Here is a 13381-nt window from a genome sequence, read left to right as displayed (position 1 = left end):
TGGGCTCCTATCCAATATATTTTAAGAATGTGCTCAACATATGTGTATGAAGATAACACTGTAAATTGATACTCTTTTAGTGTGACAGAGTGAAGGCTGAAACTGTTAGACTAATTACAGTCTTATACAACTTAAACATACATATTTTTATTCTTTTCCATCAATTAGCTATCTCCTGGATAATATAATTTTTGGCTAGAAAGAAACCCAAACAGAAGATACACTGTGTAGGGACACTGGATTCAGTTGAATAACCGTGTGAAGGAATTCATAATTTCCAGACTTTCAAACAGACTAACTGAGAAGAAAATGCAAATAACTATTCTATCTAAACACAAGACACAATAGAGAAGTAGACATATAACCTGTTGTTTTATGGAATTTACTGTAAATTGAAGTTAATTCTACAACACCTGGCTATAGGCTTTCAACCAGACATGTTTAGCAGAGTTGTCATCACATTCTCATAATGATTATCATTGTGATTTAAGTGTGTTTCAATTAAATCCAAACTTTCAAACTTGGTTTGTGTATGTAAAGTATACTCTGTAGAAAATGATGCATTAATCCAAGGACTTCTGCCTCTTCTTTCTGGCAGGCAGAGATCTAGAGACAGTTTTCTACTCTGCTGGGGTTTTTTATGCTTGTTTTTCTAATGCACTTTATTAGTCAATGTGTCAGCAGAAATTTCTTCAGTGTTTATTTCTATAAAAATCCAGATTTCATGCTTGGGAGCACATAAAATATTCCTCTGTATGCAGTTTAGAAAAACAGCTAGGATTGCACTGATGGAATTTCTGGTTTGTTTTCTCCATTAAATTGTACATACTGTCATATAGATCAAAGAAGTTTGATTCTTGGAAGAGCTGAATTCAACTCTGATATACTTTAGATTTCTGTTGTATCTTAGGTGAGATACTTTGCCTCTTTGTGACTCTAGACTCTATAAAAAAGGAACAGTGGCATTTATGCAGTTATAAGAGTCAATGATTTTGCTACCCCATGGGAGAAAATCTGGGCAGGTTAGTACAGTGGTTTCTCATACAATCTTTCCTTTTCTTCAGGGGTGACAGTGAAGTCCAAGAATAACAGGTGGATCAGCACAGCATTTCCAGCTAGACTGTGTGCAGTCCTGATGTGGACTCGTGGGCTTTGTGGGGCACTCCCTGGTGCTCTCAGTCCTCTGAACATTGGTGAGGTGGTCCCAAATCCTACTGTAGGGTCATGAGGTTCTCACTTCTCACTTTTGTACTCTGGTTTCCTGCAATATTAAGTATCCTTAGTTACAGGACTGGGCAGGGAATACTGTGTTGATGATGAGTCCTTTCAGATCCTGATCTTTTCTGATTTGCAGTTGCTGATCTTATTGCTCACAGTCTGCTTGTTCCATATACTTCTAGATGTGTTTGCACTTTTTGATGGTCATCAGGCTGTTTGCATAGTTTGGCTGTTTTCTTCAGCACACAAAAACTATTCTGTTCTTCAGGACAGGTGGCTGACTATATTTCATCTGCTTTTGCCACAGTAAAGGGCTGTTTAATGTTTACTGGCTTATGCTAACAGCTATCCTGTCTAGACATAAATCATACTAATTGCTACAGAAAAACTAAGTTTTTTGGGTTTTGTGTCATTTCCCCCACCCCCAGGTTTCTTGGTCATAAAGAAGGTTTAGGGTGCTCCCATACTGCAGTGTTATTTGTGGGAGTGCCTTAGGCTCTCAAAATATTGTAAAGAATTTATGAAGCCAAAAAATCAAAATAATGGTAAAAATTCATGTGGATAAACATAAAATGGGGCACATAGGAAGAAGAAGAGTAGTATGACATCCCAACTTCACTACAAAATGATGGCTTCTGAACTTGTTTACCACACAGGAATCTGATGTGGGATTTGTTACCTTTTGTGGGGCTTGGGGTGTGTACATAAGCCCAAGGAGTGTGGAGATGAGAAGCCACAGGTCCCATTAGGAGTATTGCTCAGTACTCTGCACATCCACCATACAGCTCTGCCAATGTCACATCAGCAGCATACTAGACGTGGAGAGGGAGAAGAGCATGACAGTCACTATGTCTGCGGACACCCCTCAGCTCTTAAGGAAAATGCTAAGGAAATGCTTGATTGTCATGCTCTTCTTTGGCTGTGGAAGGTGGATCCAGACATTTAAAAGAGAAGATGTCCTTACCCCAGCAGGTTCCTGCTTCAGTGTGTAGCGAACAAGTGAGGAGATGTTGTGCTCAACTACCAACTCCTCCATTTAAGGGGTATGGCCATGAAAGGAGTCCCACAGTGATCACTGTCTTGGTTCCATAGTGCAGCCCTACCAGCTAGACATTGTGTCTCTGAAGGTTAGCCTGGAGGTTCATTGCAGTGTTGTACAGGGCTTGGAAGTATGCATTCTGCTGTCTGGCTTAAATAAGAGTGAGACGTGAGGCAAAGAGGATCTGTGCAATTCAGTATGATATATATAAGTAAGCTCCTTAACGGTAGGAATTAGTGAGGAAGTAGATTAGTCCTGAGATTACACCAATACCAGAACTGTCTATCCTCCTTCAGGTTCAGAGCCATGGGAAACATTAAGAGTAGTCAGCATGAATCAGCTTGCAATTTAAATTTAAAGTAGTTTAATAATCAGTCTATTTTGGCACAGAACCTTAGGGGATTACTTGCCTCAGACTCATAGGGCTGTGCTTTTACCTTGCTATTTCTGTTCTTGGTAATGAACATGTGTCCTCCATTGTTGCTGCCATTGACTTCATCTCTTTCATTACAAACTTCTTTTTCCTCTGGTGGTATTCAGAGGAATTAGTCACAGCGTGGCTAGGGGTTGACCCTGGTCAATAGCTAAGACTTCACCCACTTGCGTGGTAACCCACTACAAGAAGATGGGGGAGAGAACTGGACAGACAAGAGCAATGGAAAAAAACCTCTAGTGAGTCAAAATAAAGACAATTTAATAAGTAAAAGAAAAAAAAGGTAACAAATTATGCAAAAGCACTCACTCACCACTGCAGACTGATGCCCAGCCAGTCACCACACAACAGCTACTTTGGAGAAACTGTCCCCCTGCTTATATGCTAAGCATGACATTATATATTATAGGATATCCCTTTGGTCTGTTGAGGTCAGCTGTCCTGTCTGTGTCCCCTCCCTACCTTGCTAAGGGGCAGAGTGAGAAAGAGGAGGCTCAGTGCTGTGCAAACTGTTCAGCAGTAGCTGAAACACGGTTTTGATCACAGCATCACCATATGAGCTTCTATAAAGAAAATTAACTCCATCCCAACCAGACACAGAAGATGATGTCATGTAATTTTTCAAGTCATTCCCAGTCAATAAATGACAAATTGATGAAAAAACAGCAAAGGAGCCCCTTATACTATGTTACTTTCTATAGTGCTTAGGTAATACAAGATTTTAAGAATTCACTGTAAGGAGTGTTTCTGGCTTTTGTTTGTAGATATGCAATTTGCTCTGTATGCTTGAGGATATTGGCATTGTCACTGAAGTAAGAACTCCTGTTCCCTCAGTAACAGCGGCAAACAATAATCTCTCATTGGATTCTATGAATGAAGGAAATTTGCTTGATTTATGAATAGACTTTTCAGCAAAACAGAAATCTGTTATTGTAAATCCTCATGCTGAGGTCTTTAAAATACTGAGAGGGGTATGAATTTTTATGCTGGTTTCTCTTAGTGATTGTGTTGCTGAGTCCAACTGTGAAATATTTTCCTAAGAATTTTAGGAGGTTGCTCACTTCTCTGATAATGCATGCTAGCTGGTTAGGGTAAATCCTTACAGATTAGGATGGTGGTTTTAGTACCAGTGAAGCAGGAACATGCTTCAAGCCAGCATGTGGTTTATCTATTCTGATTAATCACTATTTCATTTGCTATAATATATAGACAGAGAAGGGGGGTGGGGGCAGTTAACTGACACAGTGCTGGCTTTGTGCTGCCTTTAAATATTTGTGCACTGGTCAGCAGTGTTTTGACTCTGGTTTGAGAGAAAAAAACAAGGGTTGTACAATTGCACGATCTCTCTCTTGCCTTTTCTTTCAAAGCCCTTTTGGCCAAATGCTGTACTTTTTCTCTTATAAGCACTTCCTCTAAATTATCCTTCTAAAATAATTGGGAATGTTTTAGAATTTTTGTTTGATTTTAAGGAGGAAGGCTGTATAAGTAATTCAAAGTTCTTGAAATTTTAAACATTATAGCAACAAGGAAAACTGCCTTGTTTTATAACATATTACTTGAACAAAACAACACTTAGCAGGATCATATTGAACTAAAAAGTTTGGAAGAATTACAGATGGCATAAACTCTAGGCAGGACTTCAGGTTTGATGTGACTTCCAATGTTCTGACTCTGGTTAATGGAGATAATGGCAAGAAAATATTTGATATAGCCCATGGAGACCCCGTAATGGCTACTGCGTGCATAAGATCCTTCATTTTGCTTCCTCTTTGGAGAGCAGGAAAATAGAGATATTTTAGTCAAGACTTAGGGCAGAAGCAGAGTCTCTGAGAAAGAAATTTTTTTGTCTTGAGCTATTGTCTTTGTCTTTGAACATCGTCTTTGGAATGTTTCAGGAAATGCCTTTTTGCATCAGGCATCTGTAGAAGAGAAGGAAATTTTAGGCATTTCTTATCATCCATCAGACTTTAGAATAGGCTAAGTCAAGGAAAATATTGTGGGAAATTTACCAGTATAGCTTCTTTCTGTCAGGTTTTAGAATATGTTTGTCTTTCTCCTTTACTGTGACAGTTGGGATCTTTTATATCTTCTACCACATTTCTACAAAGAGCAGGAGGAAAAAAAAGAAATTTTTTGGTTTACTGAATCTGAACTTTTACCTGAATTTTAAACCACAAAATTCTTTTTTATCCACTTAGAGGCCCTAAATACTGTAAGATATGGTTGAAATAACTGAATACAACAAGCTGAAGTCACAAGAGAGAAGCTCGCCTGTGTTAGTGAGCAGGGAACTGATTGGATCTATGAACAAAGAGGAAGCCCAGAAAAAAAACAGAGCCCTTGCTCTTTGGAAAGCCCTTGTGATGGGTTAGCTAGAATGAGTGCTGACTTGATCCCATATATCCCTGATCCCTAATTGAGTCTAAGCCTTTGCAAAGGTCTTTAAGATATCATGTCTCCTTTAATTAATCTGTTTTCCTGCCTATTAATTTCAGCACATATATATATTCTTTAGGATGTTGTGATAACTATTTAGGCAATGAGTAGACATATTCATCTTTGAGGTATTTGGCAGGTTCTGGCAGTTATTCTTGTCTTACTGTTGACTCAAGAGATTATCAACCTATTTTTAAGAATACTTACCTAGACACAAATTGTACGAAGCTTGTCAGCTAAGATAGGACAGAAACAGAAATCTGTGACTTCAAAGGTTTCCTGTGCAGAAGAAGGGAGGGCCCATCTTTACAGAATTTCTACCCTGTTTCACTGTCTCACAGCTGAAGGATTCAGATTCATTGCAGAAAAGTTTAATGCAGCATTAGTACATAGGTGTCCTGCTGTCTAGAGCCAGTACTGTCTCAGCCTTCAGTCACCTCCATAGTTAGAGGTTACTGAAGGAATACAGTAGGTCGTCTTTCTGCTGGAACTGATTCTTGCATATCTAAATTCTCAAGTGTGGCCAATTTCTACTTCTTCCATTTGGGATTTTATTCCAAAAATCTACTGTAAAGATATTTGTTAGTCTAACAGTCACATGTATGTGCTAATGTGTGAATTGACTTTACAATATGTAATAATGAGAATTACTATTCTGGATATTTTTCTCCTCTGTATCTGCACCTAATATGACTTGTGATATACATAATAATTTGCAAGAATGACCAGGGCTATTGTGTGCTGTATTGTTCTGACTCTTAACTTACACCCACAGAATTCTTAGCTTATCAGAATGACTCAGTGAACGGCATGAAAGCTTATGGTTTTCATGTTCATAGATACAGTGCCAGATCTATTTTTTTTTTTTTTTTTGGCTTATCACAGTTGTTAAAGCTGGTATGTTGGAGCTGTTGACAACTGTAGGCTTTCAAATAACAACTGTTGTTTGTATATATAGGGAGAAACAGAGGTTCTCTATGGCAATCGTGCAATTATTGTAAAATACAACATTGGAGTATTTTATACATTTATTTTTTAATTAAAGCAGCTAGAAACAGGATCAACATTAATCCTTGCTTCCTTCTAATTTGATAGGAGTTACTTAAATATCATAAATAGTAAATTTAAGTTTAGGCATAAACATGCAGTTTTAGGTTAAAAAAAAAAAGTATTCAAGTATTTTCATTTTACAGTGAGCCCCCATAATTTTGAAACAATAGGAAAAAAAGCAATTCTGTTAGAAACAATAGAAATGTCTATTATTAAATGGTAGTCATTATGTAATCCTTATACAGCCTATCTAAGGAAAGGAAGTAAAAAGTATTTATTGATGCATAATTGCTTATTGGATTATTTAAGTGATTGGTTCTTATCCAAGGCTGCTTCAGTGTCATTCGTGGTTCTTCAGGTTAGCTCAGTAACACACCAAATTTGATTATTGTGCAGTAAGACATACACTTCTACAGTGAATGCTTTCACTGATTAATGGTTCACTGTACAGGGAGAACCTACTGAGGAGTACATGTTTCTTAATGCAATATCTTTTTATTAAAGAAATGTATTTGAATTTTCTGATTTCAATTACTTGATGCAGTTGCCAGTTTAGTGTCTAACATGGTTTTTGCCATAGATTCCCAGACATTGTGGAACTGTTTGGTTTTTTTTGTTGGTGGGTTTGAGTTTTTTTTAACCTACCTGCACTTTCTACCCATGAAAGGGTGAGATAACATTAGACTATGTAAACAGCATTAACGAAATGACTTTTTAAAGGAATATCAATCTTATATTTAAAAATCAAAGTCTGCCTCTTTAAGCAATATTCACTTCTTCTTTAAGCATAGGTAGTAAAAGAACATGTTGAAACAATGGAATTTAAGTTGGAAAATGAATCAGTTTACCATTGCTGCTGCTACTTTTTCAGTTCTAGATTTTTTTTTTCTGTGTTCTACATGGATTTAGTGAATGAAAGATATTTCTGATATGGAGGAGGAAAATAAGATCACTGAAAGGCAGATGTAACTACCCCATCTGAGAAAGACTGCCAAAATGTAACTGGAGAACTCTGCCACCAAACTGTTTTCTCCAATGACATCTTCATGACTATACTTCATTAGTTCCATATTTAGTAAATCCCTGCCCATAATCTATGCAAAAGTGTGCAAAATTAAACTTTTAAGTGAAACCACAGTATCTGACATTGCCATTTTCATATGCATTTTTAAATCTGTAAATATTTTTTTTATCTAAGGATTTATTTATGGTGTATGGTTTCCTCCTCACACTTTTCCCAGTGCCAGCATGGGTCCTTCCACGGGCTGCAGTGAAACACCTGCCCCACGAGGGTCTCTCCCAGACCGTGAGGCCATCCTTGCTGGGATCTCTCCTCCCCTCTTCTCCCACTCTGCCCTCGAGGCTTGCAGGGCTGTTTCTCACCCGGTTCCCCTCCCTCAGCCCTGGCTGCCGGGCAGTGTTTTGCCCTCCCTTGCCCAGACTTTCCCCGGGGCTCTCACCCTCCCACCCCTGGCTGAGGGGCTCAGCCGTGCCCTGCACTGGAGCTGCTGGAACTGCTGGAACCAGTTGTGTCCAGGTGGGGCAGCCTTGGATGCTCCACAGATCCAGCCCAGGGCACCTGCACCCCAGTACATGGGGAAAGGATGGTTTTGTTTGGATTTGTGGTGTTGTTGTTTTTTTCATTAAAGGGAGATAAAGTTTTTAAATGCTCTTAGAAAGAAAGGAAAAGAATAGAAAGGGTTGAAATCAAGACAGAATTTTACCAGCACTATGGAGTACAGGAACCCATGAATTATTTATGTCTGACTTCCCAGTATGTTCCCAAAAGGCTGGTAGTATTTTCCCTGTTCATCTGTCTATGATCATCTAAGATTTTAATTTGATTCTCTCAGGAGCATGTATATGCTCTGACTTACAGAATCTCATCTGTGTTTTTGCGACATAGATAGGAAACACTGTTGCTGTTGTGGAAATTAAATGTAGCTGATTGACTTCTAGTAATTTCTTGTCTATGGCGTTCTCTGTTAAGCTGCTTAGCTTTTATTTTTCTTCTCATACTTGCTCTAATTTTCCCACTGTTTTTAGTGCTAGGTCCCCAGGAATCTGGTTTAAAAGGCTATCAGCCAAGTCATTTTATGAGGGAAAAGGAAAAGAATTGGGGTTGCTTTTTTAGGGAAGGGAAGTCAGAGCAAAAGGAAAGGTACAGTGGTCATCATCAGTATGTGGGATAGTGCTTTTTTGAAGACAACTGTTGGAATAATTAGTTTTTTGTGTCCGTGCTGGATAGTACAGGAAACACTAAGCTTAAATGTATTATGTTAAACAGTAAAGCAAGTTTTCTACTGATAAGGCCAGTGGAGCCTGGAACAGAGTGAGGTACACAAAGGAGACTCCAGTGAGGGAGGCTGTGCAGGACTGGTTCTGTGTACTAAATGTCCAGAATGACAGGGAAAAAGACTGCCTTATCTAGAGATTTGGTAGTGGTCTAGGGGCACATAGGTCCATTTCAACCTTATTTTTTGTAGTTCTACAGTACTGGCAGTTTTAAGTCCCATTAAAATATGAGAATGTCCAATTTCTTATGATGAAGACTGAGCTAAATTAAAAACTCATCTCTGGACAGGTGGACTAGTGCAAATGTGAGCCCTTACTGTGTTGGTGTTTGCTGTTGAAACACTGATTCATATTGCTGATTCATGTATGATTTTTTTTTTTAAATCTAACTACCTTCAGTATAGTAGTGTCTCTGTTGCTTGTGAAAACTTATTCTGTGTTTCTTAAAGTGTATAATGTTAACAGTTCAACTGGATAACATCACACTGTAGATTCAGGGGTATTAGCCTGCTAAGTGCCATTGGCTGCAATCCTTCCCCATTGAACAATGCAGTAATAAACTGAATTCATGAGACAGATGACTGAAATTACATTCTCTGTCCAGAAGAAATATTTTAATAAGGGCACAAAGCATTCCTTTTAGTATCAGAGACATTTATTGTGGTTTTTCTATTTCTGTATGAAGAGGACGTACAGTGTGCCTTTTTATATCTTGGGGTTTTTTTTTCCTCTTTTAAGATTTGTATTTAAAAAAAAAAAAACCACGAAAAAACAACAAATCCTGAAAACATGTAGTGGTTGCAGAATATTAGCTACTGTCCAGATTTTGAGCGTATTTGAAGCAAGTACAGTTTATTGCAGCAGCTGATTGTGTAATCAGATTTTTTTTTTCCATATAAACTGATACTTGCAAAATTGTAGATTACTAAAACAGTTACTGAAGTGTTTTTTGGTGGAAATGAAGTGTTTACAAAAACTTACTGAAGTTGAGTGGAGTTCTAAAACAAGTTAATAATAGCAGCAGGCAGTTGCTGCCTGTATCACGTGGATGTAATTGTTTTGAACTCACATAAACTCTTTTTGTTGTATCACTGGCACCTTTTTGGTCACAGAGCAGCTTACCTATGGACCATGCAGCCTTGCGGCCTCTCTCAAATGCATTTCAAATATTTTGGAGAGTTTGTGCTAGGGCAAGCATTTTGTGTAGTTCTGGACTCCCAGTCTGTTTTACTTTGGGATTTACCTCCTTGGGCTAGTGGTTATGAAACAGCCGACTCAGCAGATTCTCCTGGCTGGGGGTCAGTCAGCCCTGGGGGAGCATGGGGATGACCTAAGAAGACTAAGGGGCTTTTTCCAGAGAGCTTCTTTGCCACTTCAGGGAAAGCAGCCCTGCAGCAGGGGAGCTACTCTCAGAAAATGCATCTGAAAGTATTTAGCAGGCGCCTCATTCACAGCTCCTGTGTTTCTTCCCGCCCCAGTGCAGTCTTAGAGAGGCAGCTCTTTGAGCCTCGTGCTGTTGTAGTTCCACCTGTCTCCCTAGTGAGCTACCCAGACTGGGAAGCATGGCATCCCACCACCTAGAGCGAGTGTATGCAAGTGTGGTAGGACTGCTTCACATGTCCTTACTCATGTTCCTGGATCCTTTGGATGCTTTCAGACTTTATAGGCTATGGAGTTAATAGCAAGGATTGCTACACTACAGTCTTTTCTGCAAATATCTCTCTACAGAATGAGCTATTATGCTACAAAATCAATTATTAGGCTATTTGTGGGGTTTTTTTCAGGTAAATAGTCACACGAAAAGGAAATTTTTTTTATCTCTATTATGATACTGCAATTATTAATTTACTAAGAAAATAAAATAACTAGATTGTTTGAAAGTAAGGTAAAAGAATAAGTGTTTATATGTGTCTGCCTATGTGTCTTTTCTGTGGTACTTTACAAGAGAGTAGCAAGTTTAATTGTATGCCACAAACCAGTTAACTTCTTATAATAGAAGCTGATTCTTTTGTTTAACAAAACAAGAAAATGTAATTAAAATTCCTTTTAGATTGGCGTATTGGAATTGTATAGAAGTTTTGTATGGTCTACTTCTGTTTGTGATAGAAGGAGAGTATATCATCTGAGTTTTTAAAGATTAACTTCAAATAGTGGATGTGTCTGGAGAAAGGACATTACTAGAGCCAAAGATTCGGTATTTACCACTTTCAGTGAGATTTGCTTACAAAAATTAAGCTGTACGAAAATATGTAGCTTCTTTAATAAAAATTATATATAAACACATTCTTCAGTATATAAACTAATCTAGCCTGAAATTTAGGGAGATTTTTCTTATGAAAAATAACTGGCTTTTTAATAAATAATCTGTTTTTTCATCTTTTTGTCTTGCATATGTATGCCCCTGTCCTGAGCTTCAGAAAGCTTTCAAAAAAGGCTACCCAGATGGGCTGAATGTGTGTTCTTGGGCAGCACTGTGGCTTCAGAGCCAAAGCTTTATAGAATGTCATCTCCCCTTCTTTTAGAGCTCTAATTTCCATGGCAGACTGATGCAGGGATGCTTGATCTGGGTATGGAATTTTATATTTGCTTTTATCATCTACCCTTTCCCACACTTTTTAGTCTGCTCACTTCTTCCAGAAAAAGTTATATTTTGTATTTTAGCAGAATAGCACCAAGGCAGGAGTTTTGCTATTGATGTGAATGGTGAGAGCTGTGCACACATGACCCCTCTGATGACATCCCTCTGAATATCTCCACTGCTCTTTAGGAGGAACATCCAGCTGGCAGCCTGCAGGCCGCTTCTCTTCCACAGAATAATTCTGGCCAGCTCCCACAAGAACGTGATTTTATCCTAATGTGCCTGCACATAACCATGCAAGCTGCCTCTCTGCTCCTTTACTTCTAGAATGTGACAAGATATCTGCCTCTAGAGATGTGCCTATAGTGATATTTAAACAGAGATGCTACACTATAAATTAGCCTTCAGAAAGATAAATCATTCCACAGTCACAGCACCGTTTTGGTCTCTAAAAAGAAATGCTAGAAATGCCTTCAAGTGCTGAGATTCTCTTTCTTTTTTGGTAAGAGGTCTCAAAAATAGCTTTTGAGACTGGTGTGATGTTTTTCTCAAAAATACTCTGACAAAATGTTATCAAAATCACCTTCTAGACTAGAAAAAAGGGTTTGTTAGTTACCTAAGCTTAAAATATAATACATGTTAAATAATCATGTGAGTTAGTAAGTCAACACTAGATAATTTGTATTTCTCTCATGTATCATTTGTTGGTTTTCTCTTTGCAAAGCGTTTCATGATTCATTACTTTTACGATGCTGTAATTTTATGCTGCATGCTGCCACATACAAAAATCACAGCTATAAATTATTTGAATTCTTGCCAAATGTACTGATGGTGAATATTTCAGAGTAAGACTGGAAGATAATTTCATGGTTTGTTTTATAATTAATATAGAAATAGTTTTAGTTTTAAATAAGCCATATATTCTATAATACAGAACAGAAGCATATTCTACAATTTTTTCCTTAAATGAGTGTTATTATTCTTTTATATATATGATTTCTGATATTTATCAGGTTTATAATAACAAATTCATTGTTTTATTTTTCCATAAACTGCAGAAACTATGCCTGTTCCAGAACAGCCCTCGTCTTCTGACAAGACAAGTTCCCTTAGTCCTGTGTTGAACACATCCAATGGTGATGGCTCTGAAACCGAGACAACCTCTGCCATTCTAGCTTCAGTCAAAGAACAGGTATGCAAGTGATGCATCTGCAAGCTAGAGAACAATAACATGATTTGCTGTTTGTTTTTTTTTTTTCACAAAGGTTTCATAGGTGATACCTGAGTATTTTAGTTTACAAGTGCATATTGCAAAGAATGTTAAATATTTCTTCATATGTTAGTATACTTCTATATAAATTTAATATTATTTATTTAATTGCTGGTAATATTCTCCACTTTCACTCTTTACTGTGGATGGCGGTTTTCAGATATCTCTCCTTTTCTTGTTGGCAGTCTGAACGTGGAGTTACAGTATAAAGGCATGGCATAAAAGAGCTATAGCAAATGAATAGTTGTGGAGAAAATGTGTTATCCTAAACTTTTAAAAGGATTTACAAGAATTCTGTGGTTTTAAAATTTAACATATACAGGTTTTTGGGTTTTTTTGACTGTAAAACCTAATGTGAGATTATTTCAGGGCAAAGTTGGTAGTGATAGAGGCTTTCAGCTCTGGATGATTAAACTGAAAAGTATTAGAAATTTTCAAAAGAAAGGTTTTCAGAGTCATTCTCAGCTTGATGCTAATAAGACAGGTTTGGACATTTTAAAGTAAATTTTTGTGGGCTGAGTGTCAGAGATTTTGCCTAATGCCTTTTTGTACATCAGGAGGTGGTTAACATTTCAGTTCATGCAACCAACTGGTCTCTGTTGGTTGCTATCTCCTTTGGCTCAACAGCATCAACAGGTATCTCAAAGAGAGATTAGAGATGGCTGCTTTTAGTCACCTTCCTTGATGAAGGTGTCTCAATTGGTGCTTACATTGTAAAGTAGTGATCTTTACCTGCCTAAGACATTCACTCTTCCTTTAGTTAAATTAATACATGAATTCAGTTTATGATATGTAATACTACAGGAATACCAGCTATTGAATAGTAGAAGTTTTATTAAAATTATGACATCGTTCTTCATGGGGCTTTTTGCTACGTACCAGTTCTTTCTTTTGGGTGGTAAAGAAAGGTTAGTCTTATTTTCTGTTCTGAAAAGAGGAGTGCAAGAAAGAAATGTTGTAACATGGAGTTTTGTCTTGAGATGTGTCATATGGATAGTGCCCATGGTTTAGATGTTGCTATGGATATTCTTTTCCATGATAATAACATTACTTGGCCATGCA

The 13381-nt window shown here is 37.6% G+C and overlaps 1 protein-coding gene across 12 annotated transcripts in view; it reads left to right on the top strand.

Moving 5' to 3' along the window:
• Positions 1-13381, top strand: part of CTNND2 (catenin delta 2) — a 631505-nt gene that overhangs the window by 106749 nt on the left and 511375 nt on the right. For all 12 annotated transcript variants that reach the window (XR_003527693.1, XM_027643865.1, XM_027643864.1 and 9 more), the window contains exon 2: positions 12108-12241. Coding sequence is in view for 11 of the 12 variants with exons in the window: in XM_027643865.1 (XP_027499666.1) it covers positions 12108-12241 (134 nt within the window). In the remaining variant the exon portion in view is untranslated. The remainder of the gene's footprint in view (positions 1-12107; positions 12242-13381) is intronic.

The sequence above is a fragment of the Corapipo altera genome, unplaced genomic scaffold, assembly GCF_003945725.1.
Source record: "Corapipo altera isolate COAL_440 unplaced genomic scaffold, ASM394572v1 24b, whole genome shotgun sequence".
Lineage (NCBI taxonomy): Eukaryota > Metazoa > Chordata > Aves > Passeriformes > Pipridae > Corapipo > Corapipo altera.
This window is presented reverse-complemented; position numbering and strand designations above follow the sequence as displayed.